This window comes from Narcine bancroftii, chromosome 7, assembly GCF_036971445.1.
Source record: "Narcine bancroftii isolate sNarBan1 chromosome 7, sNarBan1.hap1, whole genome shotgun sequence".
NCBI lineage: Eukaryota > Metazoa > Chordata > Chondrichthyes > Torpediniformes > Narcinidae > Narcine > Narcine bancroftii.
Genome location: NC_091475.1, coordinates 29,288,592 through 29,312,073, shown reverse-complemented (window position 1 = coordinate 29,312,073; position 23,482 = coordinate 29,288,592). Strand labels below are relative to the sequence as shown.

The 23,482-nt window shown below is 39.2% G+C and overlaps 1 protein-coding gene across 3 annotated transcripts in view; it reads right to left on the bottom strand.

Moving 5' to 3' along the window:
* mao (monoamine oxidase) overlaps positions 1 to 23,482 on the bottom strand; it is a 134,064-nt gene that overhangs the window by 5,262 nt on the left and 105,320 nt on the right. For all 3 annotated transcript variants that reach the window (XM_069889301.1, XM_069889302.1, XM_069889303.1), the window contains exons 10-14: positions 21,842 to 21,895; positions 18,571 to 18,628; positions 10,871 to 10,968; positions 8,268 to 8,379; positions 1,500 to 1,562 (exon numbers count right to left, since the gene is read on the bottom strand). In XM_069889301.1, coding sequence (XP_069745402.1) covers positions 1,500 to 1,562; positions 8,268 to 8,379; positions 10,871 to 10,968; positions 18,571 to 18,628; positions 21,842 to 21,895 — 385 coding nt within the window. The remainder of the gene's footprint in view (positions 1 to 1,499; positions 1,563 to 8,267; positions 8,380 to 10,870; positions 10,969 to 18,570; positions 18,629 to 21,841; positions 21,896 to 23,482) is intronic.

Below are 23,482 nucleotides of genomic sequence, written 5' to 3'. Positions count from 1 at the left end.
CAAAGCATTATTGAAGCACCCTAACATCCATCATATGGTATCTTGGACCAACTATCATCAGGAAGGAGGTACAGGAAAATCAAAATCAGGACTGGCTGGCTGGGAAATAGGTTCTTCCCTCAAGTTGTGAGATTGATGAATGGAATCCTGTAACTTTGGATCTCATAATAAAAAGCGAGTAAATTATCCTATATCTATATATAGATATATATATATCTATATATATATATATATATATCTATATATAGATATAGATATATCTATATAGATATATCTATATATAGATATATCTATATATAGATATATCTATATATAGATATATCTATATAGATATATCTATATAGATATATCTATATAGATATATCTATATATATCTATATAGATATATCTATATAGATATATCTATATAGATATATCTATATAGATATATCTATATATATCTATATAGATATATCTATATATATATATATATATATATCTATATATATAGATATATATCTATATATATATTAGGAAAGTCAACATGGATTTGTTGAAGTCAAATCATGGCTTAATCAACTTGATAGATATTTTTTGTAAGGTTCCAGACAGGGTTGATGAAGAAAATGTGGTGCACACCAGGTTCCAGATCAAGATGTCAGAATGAAGGTGTGAGAATCAAAAAAAAAATCACACAAGAAAGACTCTTTCTTATTCAACATATAGTTAGAAACTGGAATGCATGACTGGCAGGGGGAGTTTGTGGTGGAGTTCAGTGAGGTGGAGGTGACAGAGCACTTAATGTTCAAAGGTAATGGGGAAAAGCAGGGCTATTGGGAAATATTGAGCAGACTGATTGCTTTTACATAAGACTAGCAAAGACCCCTTCTGTAACGTGACATTTTTGAAATTCTGTGGGTAATAGAAGAGATTCTCCATCTTAGAACAGCCATGTTAATTGGAGGCAGAATTTTTAGGTCAATCAGAGAGCTGATTCAGTGCCCCTGAACCCATAGAATATACAACCTTAAAAGTAATCAGGTCCAACGGCGTACTCAATGATCCAGTTAGACTGAAGGAAACTTATCTCTGTGCACAAATCTTTAACTTTTAATTATATTACATAAAAAGGAAAAAAAAAATCCATGAGTTTTTTTTCCCTGACTGAAGGCAGTTAGTAACATTTTTTAAAAAGAGTAACAATGGAAAATAAACATCTTAATGATTCAGTGTTTTAATTGTATGCAAGTTACATACAAGTATAGAAAAGTTTGAAAATCTTATTTTTAGACAAGCATGTGAATGTTGCAAAAACAATTAACTGAATGTTCTACAGACTAATAACTAAAATACTTCTGCAGGTCTAATTTTTAGAATGCATGGAATGATTGATTAAAAACTAGCTCATGCCTCCAGGTTGATGAATTGAATAGATAAAATTTCATTCTTCAATAATTAATTGACTCCTAGCAGAACGTATGGCAGAAAAGAACACTTCATAATAATATTCATGAACTTACCAAAGATGCAGGTTCTGACTGCCAGATATCACCTTCTGAAATTTTCCCCATCTCATGCAAGATCTGAAGATATACAAGAAAAATTAAATGCAAGCTTTACGACTAATTCCCAAAATAACCCTGACTTACTGAGCCTTTGTCAAGCAGCTAGTATTAAATGCTATTGAATTGGACACTGATGTTAGTTTGCATTAGCATACCTACAGTATCTTGTCTTCCTATTTGTATCACTAAAGGTGATATTCAAAAATGTTTCTGAATTCAGACTTCTGTAAAGTACAATATTCTGTTCATACTGCAAGACACATCAAGATCACATGGAAGAGGTTTTTTTTAAGTACTGAGGACAGCAGAGCACATCAGAAAATAGTGAGATTGCTCCAACATATACGGTCAGTGAATAATGTTATTAAAGGGAGCAACTGCAAACTCAGAGGCTGTACAATATGAAGTAAATAAATGTCTAAAATATTCAATCATAATATATTTTAGTTGGAGTCTGGAAAAAAAATTCCAGTCAAATTCTGATACTGTCATGAAGTGCTAACGTTCTCACGTCTGTGTCAAGATCATGAACTAAAACCTCAACTTAGGTTTGAGGACATAATCTAGGTTGGCTCTTCATGTAATTTTGCAGACATGCTGTTTTGGATGAGATATGAAATCAAAATCCTACCTGGCTTTGCAAATGCTTTTAAAGATTCCATTCAATTCAATGATCCCATTCAAGGAAAAGTGGAAATATTCTTTAAAAATCTTGGCTTTGGAGAATATTTTATCAGCGAGAGATGTAGAGTTTAAGGAACATTGTTTGTGAAGGTGGCATCGCAGGTAGACAAGGTGGTGAAGGAGACACAAGGGAAACTTAGCTTCATGATTGGAGCATTGAGTAGAAGAGTTGGGATGCTGGTTACAACTGGACAAGATGTTCGGGAGGACACACTTGGAGAATCAAATACAATCTGGTCATCCAATTATAGGAAGAATGGGATTAAAATTGAGAGGGAGCAGAAAAGATGAACAAGGATGTAGCTGGGACTGGATGGCCTCAGTTATAGGCTGGGACTTTTTTCCCCTGAAACAATGGCAGCTGAGGGATGATTTTATAGGAGGTTTATAAAATCATCTATTTCCCAGGGTAGGGGTGTTTAGGGATGTATAGATTGAAGATGAGAATTGAATGATGATTTAAAGGGGACTTGAAGGGTGTTTGGAACAGGCTGTGGAGGAAGTGGTAGAAGTGAGTACATTTACAACATTCAAAATACATTTGGGCAGATACAAGGGTTGGAAAAATTCAGAGCAATATGGGCTGAACACAGGTAAATGGAACTAGGTTCGGTTGGCCTCTTTCGAGAATATGGTGATCTGGATAAAGGTAAGAACAAAAAAAAAGACTAAAGGACTTGAATAAGAATTTTAAAACTGATGTGTTAATGGACTCGGGACTAATGTGAGTTAGAAGAACATTGGTGAAGCATGAATGGGGCTTTGTGCATATCAAAACAGCAAAGTTTCAAGTGAGCTCATGGTTTTATGGAGGAAAACACCGAGACTTCATGAGTTTTGAAATAAAATTTGAAAATTAAATTAGCACATTATAGGATGGGAAGCTCAAGACCTATCAACAAGCTCAAAAAACTGGTCATCCACCTGAAACCCGAGCCGTGTTTCTCTCTCCATGGATGCTGTCTACCCTGCTGGGTATTTCTAGACAGAGGGTGGAAGGAGAGAACCTGGCAGAGTTTAATTCAGAAGGACAGAGAAAGCTCTCTACAGTAGGTTGTTAGATATGGGCACTGTTGTTCAGGTCAAAGTGAGCAGTCTTTACACTGAAGAGAACGTGTAGCCTGTCCTTACTCTAAGAGGTATTTGTTGACTTGCCTTTACCTGGTCAGAATACCATGGCTCTAAGTTAAAACTCAATTTAAGATTGCATTAATCTAAAAAGATCCTAATTTGCTAGACTTGATGAGGCACTTGCTTTTAACCGATGGGTGCCTCAGCCACTTGACTGCAGTAAGTAGTTAAAACAATTTTCTATGATTTTGTGACAAAAGCAAGAAAACCAGGATCCATAATGGTTTCCTGCTTAGTAGTACGAATTTAATGCAATTTCAAAGAGAGAATGAAAATGAATAAACCAATAAAACTATCTTCCCTTTATGATGCAAAGGATGTTTACATAGGTTCATCTATATTAGAGCACTCAGTCAGGTATCATATTGCAACAGAGAATTGAGAAGTAGTTCTCTGATATACTGGTACATCAATTCTCCTGTTTGCTACCTCTATTTCATTATACTCTAAGAAAGATCTGTTAACAGTGTAATTGATATAAATGGACATGTGGTATTCCTATGGTTACCTTAGCATTTTTAAAGAGTCTGCAGAATGGCATTAAGGATTATTCCTGATTGACAACAGCATTAGAGATCACAGATTATTTATCTTCAGAACAAGCAGAAGATCAAGGAAAATGATCATTCAAACAACCTTTTGAGAACTAAAAGATTTTTCAGCACACAGGATTTGGGAGAAACAAACTGAAAGCAAGGAAACCACAGCCAACATGAGAACAGATACCTTTTCTGAGTGCATTGTCATTTCAGTTCTATAAATCAAGTGTTCTTCCATTGCAGCACAAATTAAGACAGCAGTCACATTAACAGATTAAAAACAGATTGTAAAGAATCTGATGTGCATGGAGTAGAACAATTAATCCAAATCTAATCCTTGAAATACATTGGTTAACCATGTGACCAGCAATCAAATTAGAAAGAATCAGTCATAATCTGTTTGGCACAATTGGATGAAATAAAGAATGTTTCAGATTTAATGAAACTCATTTGTTATGGACAAGTCTCATGAAATTCATTGCCTCAGCTCCCTGTTATTTTTTTCCTTTTAAAATATTTTATTGAGTTCAATGTAATAATCCCAAATACACGTTGCATTTACTATTAACAGAAAGAAAATATCATATTATAGATATTATATAACTGGTAAAATACACTAATTAACAATTTCCAATTTTCATTAATAATTATTGATTCATATTATTTAAATTAAAAATCAAAATCACTTGAATTCCCTCTTATTTTAACAAGATGCTGCTATAGCAGGAAAGGTTCAATTGTGATCATGTCTGTGAAAATGTGGAGAGGAGGGTGTGAGGAGTTCATGTCAATGTAAAACAAGAAAATTCTGAAAAAGGAAGGTCCACCCTATTGGTGACTCCTATTTTGTCTTAGTTTATTCATAATGCCTGACATCTCAGTACTACACCAACATCAGGATGTAAGAAATAGGAAGAGGCCTGTCGAGTATGTACCACATTCAATAAGATCATGGCTGATCTCACTGTGGACTTAGGTCCACCTATCAGCCTTTTCCACATAACCCTTAAATCCCCTACTATGCAAAAAAAGTATCTGTGTCTTAAACACATTAAGGCAGTCTCAACTGCTCCTTGAGCAGAGAATCCAACAGATTCGCTACTCTCCAGGAAAAGCAGTTCTACCTCAATCCTAAATCTATTCCCCCAAGTCTTGATACTAAGTCCCCTAGTTCTAGTCTCACCTACCAGTGGAAACAACATTCCTATCTCTATCTTATCAATTCCTTTCATAATTTTAGATGCTTCTAAAGATTCTCTCTCATTTTTCTGAATTCCAGTGAGTATAGTGCCAGGCATCTCGATCTCCCTTCTTTTCTGGAAGAAACCTGGTGAATCTCTTCTGCACCACTTCTAAAGCCAGTATTATCTTTTCTCAAGGAAGGAGAAAACTGTACGCACTACTCCAGGTGCAACCTCAATAGGACTCTGTTCGGTTACAACACAACCTCCCACTCTCAAATTCAATCATTGTAGCAAGAAGGCCAAAATTAATTTTACTTTAGTGATTACCTGTTGCACTTGCAAACCAGTTTTTTTATGATTCATGCACAAGCTCTTCCATATCCCTTTTAAACAACATACTGCAATATTTCAACATGTGGATAATCAGATCTATTCTTCCTTCTAAAGTGATGACCTCACATTTACCAACATTGTACTCCATCTGCCATACCTTTGCCCACTTGCCTAGCTTATCTACATCTCTCTGCATCCTCTGTATGATTTAATTTTCCACTCAATTTAATGTCATCAACAAACTTAGATATGCCACACTCTTCTAATTATTGTACATCATAAACATTTGTCAGCCCAGTATTCACCATTGATTTCCAACCAAAGAAGCACTCATTTATCCCAACTCTGCTTCTATTGGTTAACCAATCCTCTATCTATGCTATTACATTACCCTTAACTCCAAGCATCCTTAACTTATGGATAAATCTTTGATGCGGCACCTTATTGGACATCTTCTGGAAACCCAAGTATAAAACATCCACATTTGCCCTCTATCCACTGTGTTTGTTATATCCTAAAAGGATTCCACTGTGTTTGTCAAACAGGAGCAATACATATGTGTTGGAGAAACTCAGCAGGTCACACAGCATCCATAAGAAGGATAACCCACTTTTCCCAAATCCTGCTGCACCTGCCTGAGTGAACAATTTCCTTAATGATAGCATTGAGCATTTTCATGACCACAGATGTTAAGCTAACTAACCTATAGATACTTGCCTTTGCTCTACACCCCTTTTTAAAAAAATCTAGGACATGACATTTGCAGTTTCCAATCTGCTGAGACATGCCCAAGAATTTTGGTAAATTATCACAAATCCCTCTATTGTAACTTCTGCCATGCAATGCATTCCACCCAGACCAGGGGGCTTATTTACCATTAGTTTTCTCAGCACTACCTCCTTAGTGATTGTATCGAGATCCTCATCTCCCATCACATCAATAACATCTCTCTTTGGCATGTTAGACACATCCTCCACCATCACGACAGACACAAAACAGTTGTTTAAAGCCTCAATCACCCAACATTAATTCCCCCCTCTCTCATCCTCACTTTCGCTACCTTTTTCTGCTTTACATAATTATCAAAACTTTTACCATCTGCTTTTATATTTTGTGCCAGTTTACTTTAGAACTCTATCTTTCCTTTCTTTATTGCCTACTTAGCAGTTCTTTGATACTTTCTCAATCTTCTAGTTTGCCCTAACTCTTGGAAACTACATCCCTGAGGTCTTTAGTTTGATGTCTTCGTTTATCTCCTTAGTTATCCAAGGCTGGCTCTCTCCACCCTTATTCTTTTTGCTTTTAACTAGAATATATTTTGTTGAGTGCTGTGAAAACATGTTAATAGCTTTAATATTCAACCATTCTAATCCAAATTACATTTTATCATTAGTTTGAAGGTATTGAAAAATGTATTGTGAGACTACATTAAATAATTATTTTTGCCATTCTCTAATACATTTTTACATTAATGTAAAATTGAAAAGTAGATTCTGGCATGCATTATGCCCCAACATGAAACAATTTAATTGATCACAGCATAATTAAAGGTGCTTAGTATAAAATTTTCATTATGATGTGTTTGCTGCCCATACATATTTGTGGGTGAGAGGAAATTAGAGGACCCAGCAGAAATGGGCAAATTTGACAATGACAAAACGAGGTCACCATTGAACCGAGGGCACCAAACTGACAGGTAGCAGATCTACTAGCCATTTATCTCATATGATGTTTAACACTTTTTTCTCTTAGTCACACCATTAGCATTATCCCTGTTTTTTTTGGGAGGTCAGGAACAAGAACCAGTATTCTCCACCTGCACACATGGATTATCTTTTTGGTCCCTGGTAGCTCAACTAATTCCTCCACCATCCTATCATTTTACAATGTTGTTGGATTTTGGGAAAATTTTATGTATTTTCTCTTTATCTATATATTGATTTCTCAAAATATTCATTTAACATACCTCTCTCTCAAGTACACGTCATCCTCTTTGTGCACTTTGAAAAGCTGTTGGATCACTTTGTGTTTACTATCAGTCTTCCATAATTCATCATTACCTTCTCGTGTAACTTCAGTACTTTCTTTCTGCACGTCTCTGTGTTACTACCTTTTCTTAACATACACTTCAATAGTCCAATCTCTAGCTTTGGGAAAGTTCAAGCCTTCATCATTCTCCTGTTTTCCCAGTAGGAAAGCACAATCTGGAATAGAAGAGGCTTCTAGCTGAACTAAGTGCTGTTCAATGGATTAGCATAAAATGAAAATAGGCAAGGGGAACAGAAAGGAATAAAGGTAGAAAGAAACTCTCAGACTTGGTTTCATGGACATTTCCAGATCACATAAAATTTCAGTAAAAAAAACTTTATTTGATGAAGGAAAGGTGCTGCCGAGTTAACATGAGATTTCTTCAAATATGATGGAATTGACAGGCAGTAACTCAGTTTAATGTAGTTTGACACTTCAGTTCATCACTTCATCAGTACTGCTCTGAGTGCAATGCTAGATTATGTGCTCGTCTCTAGAATTCGGCACGAATCTGCATCCTTCTGACTAGCAGAATAGTGTCACCTATACAACTATCATTTGTTTGTAAATTTGTGTGTAGATGTAGAAATTTCACTTTACACATCTTCCACAATTACAGAACGAATGAATCCACACAACGAGTCCATTTATTAAGGTCCATTAAGGTGCATGGCACCTCAAAGCTAAGATAGTCAGGAATGTTTCCACTTTAAACTTCTTGGGGAAAACTATAACTACACACCACCACTAAATTGTCCTCAGTGTATTGCAGTATACTGTAAAGTTGAAATTTTATTACAGTAAAGGATCTTTTTTGCCCTTACCTCTCTGGCTGCCCGCTCCCCAGCCTGCACAGCACCTTCCATATATCCACTCCACTCCGTGGCTGTCTCAGTGCCGGCAAAGTAGATCTTCTGAAATGGCTGCCTCAGGATTCTTCAAGGACCAAAAATATTTATTGACTTCTTTTAAGAACATTGAAAACTAATTAATCAATAGAAATTTACAAAGACAAAGTACGTCAATATAAACAAGGACTTGAGCTGATGGTACATACGAGTGTCATTTTCTGGAACCATTTTCCTATTTCTACACTCAACAAGGGAATCAATTTAATTTTTTAGATCAGTAGTTCTCAGATCTTTTTTTCCACTCACATACCACCTTAAATAATCTCTTACTAACCATAGAGCACCTATGCCACTATGCCATAGGTGCTCTGTGGTTAGTAAGGAATTACTTAAATTGGTATGTAAGTGGAAACAAAAAGTTGAGAACCACTGTCTTTTTAAAAATATTTTATTTATGATCTTCCAACATTATGAGTGTCAATGTCAACAGTATCGGCATTGACTACAATTTACAATGATCAATTCTATACAGTTTTCTGCAGAGTTCAAGCTCTTTTTTCCCCTTCCTTCCCCATCCCCCCCACCCACCCTCAGCATTTAACACAACATTTAACTAACCACAGTTACACATAACACTGAAGACACTCACAACAAAGGTGTAAGAAATTTATCAGGGGTTTATGGGTTTGTCACAACTCGGCGGCCAGTGCTCAGGCTGCTTTATTCTCTTGGCTTTTCCTTATTGGATAGGATGAACACCCTCACCACCCCCCACCTCCCCACTGCTCCCATTGATTGAAGGGTGTTCGGAGAAGGTAGGGTGGCGAGGCGTGATGGTCTAAACTTTAATCGTACTCCTATGGAATTTAAGTATGGTTGCCAAATTTTCAAAAAAGTGTTATACTAGTTGTAAGTAATTTTCTCCAGGGGAATACAGCTTTGCATTTCTGTGTTCCAGTGCGCAATGCTCAGGCAGGAGTCGGATTTCCAGGTAACCGCTATGCACTTCCTGACCACTGCCAATGCGATCATTATGAATTGCATTTGAAATTTGGACAGATTCATTGCAAGTCTTATGTCCATTATGTTTCCCAACAGGAACAACTCTGGGTCTTGTGGGAAATCTTTACCTATAATTTGTTCGAGGACTTGGCCTAGTTCTACCTTGGTACATGTCCAGGTTGCATGCATGAAAGTTCTTGTTTCAATGCCACATCTAAAGCATTGGTCTGACAATTCTGATTTAGATCTGTTCAATTTTTGCGGCAAAAGGTACAGCTGGTATAGAAAGTACCAGCCTGTACCGCGCAATAATGATTGCAGTCATGCTGGTCCGACACAGGTCGGACCAACACAGCTCATCATTCGTTATTCCTAGGTCCGACTCCCACCCCTGTCTTGAGTTGTGAAGGCCTGGTTTAGGTCCTTTCGCTTGGAGCAAGAAATACATTGCCGAGATGAACTTCTGAGTGTTCCCCCTTTGTATCATGGCCTCTATATCATTGCATGCTGGTAAGGCTATAGTTGGACCCAATTTGTCTTGCAGAAAATATCTTATCTGAAGGTAGCAGTGGATCGTCTTATTTGATAAGTCATATTTATGCCTTAAGTTGTTGAAACAACATTAGCTGCCCCTCAAACCCCCACCACACCCCCACCCCCGTAACAGTCCTTTACACACCTGATACCATTACAACACTAGGTGTCTGGGATCTTGTTACCTACCATTAATCTATTTGGAGTCAGGGGTGTTTTTGGGGACACCCCCTTTGATTCCTAGATATTGGTTAATTTTATTCCAAATGAAGAGAACTAATGGCTTAGATCCATTCTCAGCATCAATGCCACAAGTTAATTGCAGATGAGAAAGCCTAATTGGCCATCTTAATTCATTTATCCAGATTCTCCTCATTGCAATCTTGTTTGGTTCATAAGCTATTCCAAGGGTTAGTTCCATTGATGAAAATATCTATCAGTTGATGCTTCCATTAGTCAGAAAAGTCCATTTTCTATAGCCACCCATATCATATAATTTTATGTTTATTTGCTACAAATCTTTTATTTCATCAAATGTTCCCCCTAATACCACCCATAAACTAACAAAAAATACATTATATACAGTAATTAATGACTACCACAAAATATTTTATTACCATCTTAAAATCCTTTAAATGTATGGGAGAATTGCTCCAAGTTGGATGTCTGTAAATTGGATTATTCATAACCTGGGGAGACCCGATATTGACTTTTAATCTGAAGTAAATATTAGACTCCATTATGGGGAAATTTACTTTCACTAGTAAAGGAAAAATCTAAATATTTAAACTATAATTAGAATTGTATTTAAATATGTACATATGTATGTGGCAGTGAACCAAAAGAATCCTTGCATATGCTCCACCCTTCATCGAGATCATGGGTTAGCTAAGGATCTCAACTCCATCCATTCATTCAGAGTCCAAGTATTTATCAATTCTATTTTTTAATACATTTAACAACTGATCAGCCACAGCCCTAATCTGGTTAAAATATGTATCATTCACTTGTTAGCAAGGCAATAACTTGATTGTACTTACTTGCCATACTGAGTCATAATTCCTGGAGGGAAGTAGGCAGTGTAACATCCACCTGAATACTGCTCTTCACACCAGTTCTTCTCTTCATAATGGACAGGCTAGGCAAAACACAAAGACAGAACTTGTGCAATTCTGCAGGACAACTTCTGAAAATGTCTCGAAATTGGAAAGGTGAAATGAAAGCCTACAGAAGGGCTTAGGCCCAAAATTTTGGTAACGATTCTTTACCTCCAATGGACACGGTGAGACCTGCTGAGTTCCTCCAGCATTTCTGTGTTTTTATTGAAATTGGAACAGATGTGGGATGTGGCAGAAACAGAGAATGGAATGTAGTTCCTATAGGAGACATTGTGGGATGAAGTACAAACCAGAAAACTATGGGATTTTGTGGGTTTGTAATGTTCTGAGAAGAAGATTGGACGTTACAGAAAGGGATGCGCCATTATGAACAATATGAACACGAGAGCAGAGTAGAAATTGGAAACAAAAGTAATGAGGTACAGATCATGAGTAAGATTAATAAAAAGACCAGCTCATGACAAATAGATAATATGCAAGCTTTGTAATCTTGGGTGTGTGATGGTATAGATTCTATAACCAATGTGTATATGTACATGTGTACAGATGGTAGTGTAGGATGACTGTGATTGGCTGAGAGTGTAGCCACACCTACTGGCAGATCTTAAAGGATTGCTCCTAGCCAGACCAGGTCATTCTGGACTGGTCAACCTACTTGTGATATGCTCCAGTCTTTTAGTTAATAAAAGCCTTGGTTTGGATCAACAAGTCTTTGGTTCTTTCAACGCGCACTACAGGTGATTGAACTTTCGTTAGACCTTTATTTACTTTCCTATCCACAGTGTGCCAAGTGAGATCATTTAAATGCATCATATTGGCTAGAGACAATGGTTTTCTGCTTCTTTATTCGCAAAGTGATCACTGAATATTATAATGTACATCTGCTGGAATGATCTGAGGCAAGCAGAAGTGAAGCATTTGGGCGTGGGATCAGTGCTGATAGCTCCAGATGGACTTCTGGAATTGAAAATAATATTTTGATGCACTGCTTTTGCTGTGTTGTGGCCTGCATGCAGATTGTCTAGGGTCAGGGGAAGGGTATTTGAATTTTAAACCCCTGGCAGCTGAAAGGACACTAATTGCCCATTGTGAGACTGAAAAGACATCAACATCATAGGGGAAAGGCATGAGTTGGGAAGGAAAATTAGGACCTAAACTAAAATAACCCTTAATTCTTCCAATGGTCTCCTTTTAAAAGGGACCCCCTGCAAAATATAAACATTTTAAAATCTTCATTATTCAAAAATACTTTACTAGTACCTTCGGTGGCTTGATTTGTCAGGAATTCGGCAGCCAATCTGGTGAGTTCCACCTACTCTGAACCTGACTCTTACTGATCAATAGACAAGTAAAACAACAGCTAGACTTCTTCAATTGCAAGACCCTAATAAATGCTGATGTTACCAAGGGGTTTAGAAATGGGAGTCTTGTCCATTCTGCTATTCTTCCACCCCGAGACAAGGAAACATGCTCAACAAGTCAAATATATTCGGCCTTCCTTGGCTCTGACAAGACTGATGATTTTAAAAAAATAATTGCTGCTCTTGGGAGGTTCTGCTGGATTTGATATTGATAAATGAATGGTTAAATAGGACTTCAACTGCTACCTTAACAAATAGTGTGTGACCACCATTTTCTCTGGGTATCAGGCAGTAACTCTGTCATAAACCTGAGGCAGCGATTCCCTAGTTGAAGTACTAACTCCAGGAATTTAGTTCGAATCGTTGAGTATTTCATTAACCAATATTTCAGTTACAAATTTTCAATGTAACATAATTGACTACCTTTCCTTGATTATGAGGCTTTTATTGCTAAATCACAGGATGTCTAAGGCTAGGAATAAGTGATAATTGGAATTTGAGACCAATGAAAGGTGGTCTTTGATCTCTGCTCAGCTAACTTGATTCACAGCTGCCAAAGAGTTGGAGGAGTAAAGATGAGAGAGTGGGGACGTGGGCAAAACAGAATGGGATCTTAAAGGTTTGGACAAAAGAGGGGCAAGTGGGAAGAGAGAATGGAGGCAGGGAAGGAGAGAGGACAAAGACATGGATTGTAGTGTTACAAAATTAATTAATGTAAGATACAGTATGGTTAATTATAACTTTTTACATCAGTTGTATTTAACTCCTGAGAAGTTGAAAAAATATGGTTTTAGTTCTTCAGATTTGTGCTTTTGATGTGGAGAACAGACAGGTACTTTCTTATATTCAGTATGGGCATGTACAAAAATTAGACCTTTTTGGGGAAAAAATTATTAAGTTTTTGGCAGATTTATTTAAGATAGATTTGCAGCTTGATCCATTAGTGTGTTTACTAGGTTATATGAAAACACTAATAACAGGTTTGCGATTGGACAAATCTCAAATTGCATTTATACATCTAGGACTGGCTGTAGCTAGAAAATGTATAGTTGTTATGTTTGCGAAATAATGATCATTTTTTGTTAAAATATGGTCTTTATATTTGAAATGTGTGGGTTTGGACATAAAGTAAAAATTTTTTTGTAATGTAAAGGGCTGGTACACCAAGCAGCAACAGTTAAATACCCGATATATGTTTTTTTTGCTCCGACGGGGTGGGGGGGGGGGGGAATGAGATGTAGGGATTTAGTGTTTTTTTTAGTAGATTGTTTTGTGTTTTTTATGTATTTTGCAAAACTTATAAATCCTATCCCTAAGATTCCTCTTCATTATCTTCCCTACCACTGATGTGAGGCTTATTGATTTATCTGGTTTTCTTTACTTCTTGAACAAAGGAACAACATTGGCTGCTCTCCAGAACCTTACCTGTTACTCATGCCATTACAAAGATCTTTGTCAGGCCCTGGCAATCTCCTCTCGTGCATCTTTCAATATCCTTGGATGTATGTCATCAGGCCTTGGGGACATCAACCTGAGTTCTCTTCAAAAGACTCAGAACCACCTTTTTCTTCATCTGAAAATCCCCCAATACATTGGCATTCTCCACAATGCTCTCATTATCCTCCTTATGAATGGCAATACAAAGTACTCATTTAGTTCCTCACCTATTTCCTCAGACTCAAAGCACAAATTTATTCCATCACCCCATCCTCTAACCTTGTTTTGTTTTTAAATGTAATTATAAAATGCCGTGGGATTCTCTTTAATCCTATTCAACAAGGACCTTCTGCCCCGTTTGACTTCTTTCCTGCCATATTTATATTTATCAAGTGCTCTGTCTTATACATGTCTTCTTTTTGACTAAATTCATAACTTCTCTCATCATCCAAGGTTCTCTCACCTGCCATTCACATCCTTTGACTTTACTGAAGCGTGCTTGTCATGAACTCCAATTAGTTGATTCTTAACGAACTCCCACATGTCAGATATAGACTTACCCAATAACAGTTGCTCCCAATTAGCTCCCCCGAGCTTCTTCCAATCATTGTCACAAATTGTGTTCCACCAATTTAATACTTTAGCACTAGGTCCAGCATTATCCTTATTCATAGTTATCTTGATTATACCCGTGTGCTTGTGTTGTTAGGAATAGAAAGATAGGTTAGGTGAATGAATGACTCAGGGGATGGAGCAGGGGAAAGGATTTTGTTTCATGGATCACTGGGATCTCTTCTGGACCAGAGGTGATCTGTACAAGATGGAAGGGTTGCACCAGATCTGGAAGAGGACAAATATCCAGGCAGGAGTATTTGTGAGTGCTACTTAGGAAGGTTTAAACTAAATTGGCAGGGGTGCAGTGTCCAAAGCAGAGCTGAGACAGGTGAGGTGAGGTGTAGTCAAAGAGAACAAGTTTAGTGGACAGGACAGGCAGGAGTGAGACAGAGAGAAGAAAGAGTGATGGTTTAAACAGTGTTATTTCAGTGTAAGAAGTTTACAGGAAAGGCAGACAAAATCAAAGCACAGATTGGCTCAGGAGACTGGGATATTATCACCCTATCAAAGAGATTGTGCCTTTCTTATTTTTGGTCTCTCCCATGTTGCTGTGTGCTACCACTGTGTATATTGTATGTATGTGCTCTATGGGCCGGCCTGCCCCTGAACCTGTGACTCCTCCTTCCCGGATATCCCTATAAAGGCTATTAGACCCAAACCCCTCCCTAAGTACCTGGCTTGAAACTGTCCCAGCAAATTATAAGATGATTTAAAGGTGAATAAAGCCTATTAATCACAGATCCTTGTCTAATGTGGTTGATTGGTAGCACAATTTAATCACGTTTAAGTTTTGGGCCATGGACAAGGTAATACAAATAAACTTGACACCGACCCTAAGGATCCAGAGGCCTCAGTCAAATTCGACCAGTGGGTGCACTGCCTCAATGTGTTTATGTGGCACAACAACATGAGAAGCGAAGAAGACAAACATCACCTGCTCTTCACTCAGGTTCGGTCACCGGGTCTTTCAAACAATAAGAGATTGTCCCCCTTACACTGCTGCAATGAACTTCCTGCAGAAACGGTACCAGGCCCTGATGAACATCATCTATGCCCGATTTCTCCTGGCCAGTCGTAAACAAGCACCTGGTGAGCCCGTTGACAAATACGTGCGGGCACTGGGGAGCTGGGGTGAGCCTGCGGCTGCCGGGAAGTCTCAGCAACTGCCCACCTCGAAGATGCGTGCGTGGCTGGACTTGGGTCTGATTACATCAGACAGAGACTGTTTGAAAAGGGCGATCGGAGCCCGTAGGAGGTTGTGGAATTGGCAAAATCACGAGACAGCGCAATGGAATGCTGAAGCGTTCTCCTCAGGCAATGCGGCTACCACGTGGGGAACGTGGGCACTGCCATCTTGGGATGCGGGGGTCCCATGTCATCATCATCGCGCACTCAAAGTACTACTTCTGCAGACATGGGAAGCACCCCCATAAGAGCTGCCCAGCCAAAGTGCCACATGCTCTGATTGCGGGAAGAAAGGGTACTACGCAAAGGTATGTAGGTCCCAACCTTCCGCCAGCAGCACCACGTGTGACCACCAGCTTCCACCATTTTGGACCACACCACATCCAGCTCTACCTTCGCCATCACTTCCGGTCACAGGAAACGGCTCGATGGGGCTCTAGGGACAGCAAGTCGGGGCGGCACCACTTCCAGTGCTACTTTGGGCGGCAAAGTACAGCACAGCGTGTACGACATGGGGGTCACCATCTTAGTGGCCACCCCCGAACCAAAACAGCCGCGATTCAGACAGCGATCAGACGCTGACCTCCATCATCCCACATCAAGACAGCCCACATCAAGTGGCCAAGGCTATAATGACTATCAAGGTAAATGGCCACACCACAAACTGTTTATTCGAATCAGGAAGCACTGAGAGCTTCATCCACCCAGACACTGTACAACACTACTCCGTCGTGGTAACCCCAGTACAATGCAAGGTCTCCTTGGCCTCTAAATCTCACTCAGCCAAGATCTGCGGCTGTTGCAGTGTCGCTGACTGTGCAGGGCACGGAGTATAAGGACTTTAAAATCCTGATCCCCACCTCTGTACGCCAGTCATACTGGGACTGGACTTCCAGTGCCAGCTACAGAGCATCCTTATGCAGTTTGATGGCCCAACCCGCCCCTCATGGTCTGCAGCACCAAACTCTTAGGGCACCCGCTCCCTCCAAACACGAACTCCGGCCTCTCTGCCCACCATGTCCCGCCACTGCCCCTGTTCGATAACCTCACCCCCGACTACAAGCCTGTCACCACCAAGAGCAGGCGATAGAGCCCCAGGGACAGAGCCTTCATCGAAGCAGGTCAAACAGCTTCTGGCAGAGGGGATCATAGAGCCCAGCACCAGTTCCTGAAGAACCTAAATAGTGGTTGTAAAAGGCAGGGAGAAACGGCACATGGACATCGATTATAGTCAGACCATAAACCGCTTCACCCAGTTGGACGCCTACTCACTTAAACACTCAATCTCGCTGACATGGTGAGATTGCCCAGTACTGGGTCTTCTCAACCACTGATCTCAAGTCAGTATACCATCAACTGCCTATCCGGCTGGAGGACAGCCCATACACTGCCTTAGAGGCAAACAGCCACCTCTACCACTTTCTCCGAATCCCCTTCGGGGGGTCACCAACGGGATCTTCGTCTTCCAAAGGGAGATGGACTGGATAGTCAATGACCATGGACTCAAGGCCATGTTTCCCTACTTGGACAATGTGACTATCTGCCACCATGACCAGCAGGACCATGACGCCCACCTCCACAAGTTCTGCCAGGCAGCCAAAAGCCTCAATCTAATCTATAACCAAATGAAGTGTGCCTTTAGCACTTCATGGCTGGCCATTCTGCACTGTGTGGTGGAGAATGACGCCACTGGGCCATACCTGGACCGCATGTGCCCTCTGTTGGAACTCACATTGCTCCAGACCCTCAAGGTCCTGAAAAGGTGCTTGGGCTTTTTTTCTTATTACGCCCAATGGGTCCCCAATTATGTGGACAAAGCCCATTCCCTGGTGAAATCAACCACTTTTCCCTGTCGGCAGAAACTCAAACAGCATTCACACGCATCAAGGGCAACATTGTCAAGGCGACGGTGCATGCTGTAGATGAATCCATCCCCTTCCAGGTGCAGAGTGATGCGTCCAACTTCGCCCTGGCTGCCACTCTCAACCAGGAGGGCCGGCCAGTGGCATTCATCTCCCAAACCCTCCAGGGCCCCGAACTTCGGCACTCAGCCGGGAATCAGCAGCTGTGCCACAGAAAAACCCTGCGATGGTCGCAGCAACGGACAAGACTGCCAGACAGGCTAAATTTGTAATGAACATTTTTGTACCACATCACATCCACTGGACTTTGTTTTAAAAGGAGTGCATGTGGTGCTTCCACTGTGTATATTGTATGCATGTGCTTATGGGCTGGCCCGCACCTGAACCTGTGACTCCTCCCTCCTGGATATCTCCATAAAGGCTGTTACGCCCAAACCCCTCCCTCAGTACCTGTCTTGGAATAGGGCCAGGAACATGCAAGATGTGCTGACATCTAATTTTACCTCCCCCTCTATCCTGTCCAAAACATTGAAATTAAGGAACTTTGAACTGCCAGTCCTGTATCTCTTTCAGCCCAGTCTCTGTAATGGCTACATCACCATTCCACATTCAAACTCTTCATCAGCTACATCCATGATATGCCATGCACTGAAATAAACACACTTCATTCCATCAGTCTTTCTGTTCATTAACCTGTCCTTTCCTTCAGACTTACTTGCCACAACTTTTACTTTTCTTTCAACTTCTGATTTGCTGGTCTGTTGTTCTCATACCCAACCCCTCCCATTCTCATTAAAACCCTCTCAAATAACACTAGCAAAATTCCTCACCCCTTATAAGTCTCACAGACAACACAATTGGACCATTCAGTGATTCAAACCCCTTTGTATTTAGCCCATTTTCTCAGAATTATCCCTTAACAAGATCTTAGCAGGTAAAAACATGCTTTCAAAATTTGCTGTTATATGGAATTGCTACTGAAACCAAAGCACTAATCAGAACAGTGGTAAAAGAGAAGTTATTGTACTTGGACAAAAACACAGCAACACAGCCTGTGAAGGTTCCTTCTCTCTAAGGTGAGGTGCACCTTTTGATGGAATTCAATTTGAATGTCTTCAAATAAAATTTACTAAACCAGAGGAACACAAACAGAATGGCTTACATGTAATGCCTCCTCAGATCCAAGAACCTTGGCATAAATTTCGCATATCTTCTGCATCCTGTATGACAAAACAAATCCAGGTCACATGCCAGAAAACAGGTCATAAAAATCAAAATACATGCCTGGATGTAATGTAGCTTTCTGGTCTTAAAAATCAGTGCCTTTGAGTTTCAGATACAAAGAGATGTAAATAATGTTTTTGTTAAACCACTAAATCACATAACTTGCTGATTTCTACACATTGAACAGTATTGCGTCGGCAGAGCGAAATTCTAATGACCAAGCAGATCAAATTAGCAATGTTTAATGTACTAGTTAATGATGAGTAAACCAAATATCTTTCTTTTATATCTTTATTGGTTTTTATAGGAAATAATACAAAGAGGAAAAGGAAATGAAACTGAAAATACAGTATATATATATATATATATATATATATATAGTGACAGATTATAGATATATTTTTGAGACATAAATTGGGGCAGGTTTTTTAGTGTAGGTCACACACAAACACTTTAAAACAGATCTTATTTAAAATACTGAAGCTCTGCTCATGCTAGACAGACTGGCTCCAAGAGCCTTTGCAAAAGTTTTGGAGAGTGCCCAAGAAACTTCACTAATGGACTGCTGTTTACAAAAAGACAACAGTTGAAAGAACTTGTTGGAGCCGCAGGCTGTCCAGAGTGGAACAGAGAGAGAGAGAGACAGAGAGAGAGAGAGAGAGAGATCAGTTCTGCAATTTTACATTCAGGAGTAGCAGCTGGGACTGGAACAGGACAAGCTGGAAAGCTTGTGGAAAACCCCATTTGGAAAATGGGGTCAAAGCCCTTGTGGTTCATGCAAGAGGAGAGGAGTGGCTGCCTAATGTTTCACTTGAAATGAGGGAAACAAAAAGGAACTCTGTAGTGACCTGAAAGAAAGAGGTTATCATCTGGAAAACCCTGATGGGGCAAGTTTCTTTAGCAAGACACTGAAGTGGCTGATTAAAAGGAATCAGTTGTGGGTGTCCAGCGAACAACAAATCTCTCTCTGAAAATTGACAAGAACCTTCCTGAGTGGTAATCATTTACCTTTTAAACACCTAAACCTGGTGAAGAACTTCATAAATGTTAAATTCTGTGCACAGCACAAGAATTGCCTGCAACCAGTGAACTTGGAGGAATGAGAAGTGAGATTGGACTGAGAATCAAAGAACTTTTCCAAACTTATGCACACATATTACATACACGTGCACTTAAAATTAGAAGGGGGTTAAGTTAGGTTAGTTAGTTAATAGTGATAAGTTAAAGTGTGACTCTGTTTTCATGTTTAAAGATAATTAAAAGCAACTTTTATTTAAGTAACCATTTGTTTTGGTGAATATCTATTGCTGCTGGGTTTTGGGGTCCTCTGAGCTCATAACAGTATATATTAATATAAAATTTCAGACAGTATAATCTCGATCTCCCCTTCACTGCAATAGATGAAAATGGAAAAAAAATCAAAAGTATTACATAAAAAACCCACCTAACCTACTTTAATAATAAAAAAAACAACCAACAAGAAACAGCTGAGCAGCTTATCCTGAGGGTTACATATATTTTGTAGTTTTTGGTTCCTACCATAAATCAAAAAAATTAGAAAGATTTACATCATAAAAATAAGACATAAAAGGTCACCATGTATCTTCAAATTTCACATATGAATCAAATACATGATATCTAATTTTTTTCTAAACTTAAACAAAACATAATATGAGAAAAAATGTTGGAGGTCTAGAGTCTTTCCATTTGAATAAGATGGCTCTTCTAGGCCACAATCTGTTGAACAGGTACAGAAAGTCTCCCTATGTCTGAGCCAATAGCCCCAAAAAGAGCAGTCATTGGATTGGGTCATAGCTCCACCTGGAGTATGGTTGAAAATATATTAAAAAATTACTTTCAATAGTTCCCTAAGGATGAACAATGTAGCAATGTCTCAATGCAGCAATTTCAGATTTGCATCTGTCACAAATAAGGTTAATATTTTTAAAAAGTACTAGCCAATTAACCTTTGGACACGTGAACATGATGCATCACTTTGAATTGGATTGATGAATGTTGGACACATAGATCTCATAGATCCTATGATAAGGGTCTTGCAAGTGCTAGTTCTCCAAGCCTTTTTAATCTTATCATGAAGTACTGGATGTAATTTCAATAATCTGTCATATATAATTCAAATTAACCCTTTCTGAGAGGGATTCAATTGAAAGATATTATCAACTAAATCTGGTGGATATACAAATGGAAAATCCAGTAATATGGTATTTAAGAAATTTCTAATCTAAATATCTAAAAAAAATGAGAATTCGGTAAGTCATATTTACTGTTAAGCTGTTCAAAAGTCATTAAACAACCTTAAATAAATTTGCGAAAGAAACAAAACCTTACATTTTCCATATGGAGAAAGTTTAATCAATTATTGACGGTTGAAAAAATATGAGAGATAGCACTAGATAAGACAAAGTTTTTTAAATTAGCGCATCCAAATACCAATGGACCAACATAGCTGGAAAATGTTTTTGTGTTGCACATCTCACTAACAGATGAGTTTTGATTCAATGGTGCATTTATATAACATATGGAAAAAGTTTCCAGGGTGCTTCATGAGAACGGAATCCGTTTAAATCTAAGAATATTACACTGCCAGCGACCTTGGTTCAAATCATGTGAAATGGAGGATTGGGTGCTGTCTGTCAACAGTTTGTACATTGTCATCATGTCTCCGTGGGTTTCCTCCAAGTGCTCCAGTTTCCTCCCACCCTTCAAAAAAAATGTACGGGGATTGTAGGTTATTGGTGAATTTGGGGAGCATGGGCTTGTGGGCTGAAAGGGCCTGTTACCATGCTGTACGTCTAAATTCATGAGGTGGAAGTGACTTCAGGAATACAGGTTTTAAATAGGATCATAACAGAGGAAATGGAGATATCTTAGCATGACATTTTAGAGGTCATTTAATCTTATGGTCTCATTGTTAAACATGGTATTAAATTTAAGTTTTAAAGAAGACCACAAGAACTGGAAAAGGGTAAATGGCCTTTTGGTCTATTGAACCCAATCCTCCATTTCACATGATCATGGCTGATTTTTTTAACCTTATTATCACTTTCCTGTACTAACTCTATATTTCCTCTCCCTCAACTCCCATTTTCTTCATACCTAAGCATTATTTATCAGTGTTGAATATACTCACTACAGTCTCCATGGCCTTAAGTATAGAGGATTTCAAAAATTCTAAAATATTCACTTACCTGCCTTCCTTTGTGAGATTCACCAGACGCCGTGCTTTTCGAGCAAGGATGAATCTGAAAGAGGAGAACTGTATTTAAATTGTTCAGAACACCTAAATGGCTCTTCCAAAAATCAGACAATGTGATTTTTCACACAGCAGTTGTATTTAGAAGGAATTCAATCAATTGACAGAGTGAAATCATATAGTCCTTAATCCTTAAGAATCCACACTGCTGAAGATCAAACTGCGCTGGGTAGGTCATGTCTCCAGAATGGAGGACCATCGCCTTCCCAAGATCGTATTATATGGCGAGCTCTCCACTGGCCACCGAGACAGAGGTGCACCAAAGAAGAGGTATAAGGACTGCCTAAAGAAATCTCTTGGTGCCTGCCACGTTGACCACCGCCAGTGGGCTGATATCGCCTCAAACCGTACATCTTGGCGCCTCACAGTTCGGCGGGCAGCAATCTCCATTGAAGAAGACGCAGAGCCCACCTCACTGACTTAAGACAAAGGAGGAAAAACCCAACACCCAACCCCAACCAACCAATTTTCCCTTGCAACCGCTGCAACCGTGTCTGCCTGTCCCGCATCGGACTTGTCAGCCACAAACGAGCCTGCAGCTGACGTGGACATTACCCCTCCATAAATCTTTGTCCGTGAAGCCAAGCCAAAGAGAAGAGAGAAGATTATAAATGCTTTCTTGCTGCACATTGAACCAACCATCCAATATGACCAGTAGTTCTGCTTAAAGCTACAAGTTTTAATTATCCAGAATAGGCATTAGATTTTTTTTTTTTTAGGTGATTTAGTTCCTGATTCAGTACCTTGTTCTGAAAATAGATGGAGACTATATATGGTCTTAACTCTAGGTCCTTCTCCACATGGACATGTAGTTTATTATCAAATGAATTGCTTCAGAATCATAGAAAACTCCTATTTCTAACCTTAAAGTGATGGAATGATAAAGGAGTTGAGGATGGGAGGATTAGAGACATTGCCCTAAGGAACTACTGCATCTGAGAAATTGGCCTCCTCCAACTTCAGTCATCTTCTACTGTGCAAGCTGAGATTCCAAGCACAAGGGAGAGTTAATACATGCTTCCCAAACATTTCAGTCATGCTTGTTCCCACTAATGCTAAATCAAAATTGCCCTGGGTAGGTGTTAAGGGCAATCCTCTGCACTTTACCTCTGGAATTCAGCTTGTCTATGCATGTGCATTTAATTTTCCAGTGATGTATGATTTCGTAATACAATTAAATACTCATTATCCCATGCTGTCACCAAAATGCTGCAGTCATCTGCCCTCATTATATAGAGGTTTAAAGAGACTGAATGAACGGTTGCCGACAATCCTCTGTGGCTATGACTGATGACCACTAAGCTATGTCACAACTGCAGCTGAACACAAAAACAAAGAATCTCAAGTGTCAATTAGAAGGGTCATGGATAAAGAAGAATGCTAGTCACCTAAAAAGTAGTCTATCTGCAACCAAGGCAGAAAAAGGCCTTTGAAGGAATGTTGAAAAGCCCAAAAAGGCAGAGTATATTTTGATTTGTGATGATTATTAGACAGTTGACCTCAGCAGGATGTGGCCTCGGAGATTTTAACCCCTGGCCAATCTTCATGCAGGACTCACATTCTCCCATGAGAAATG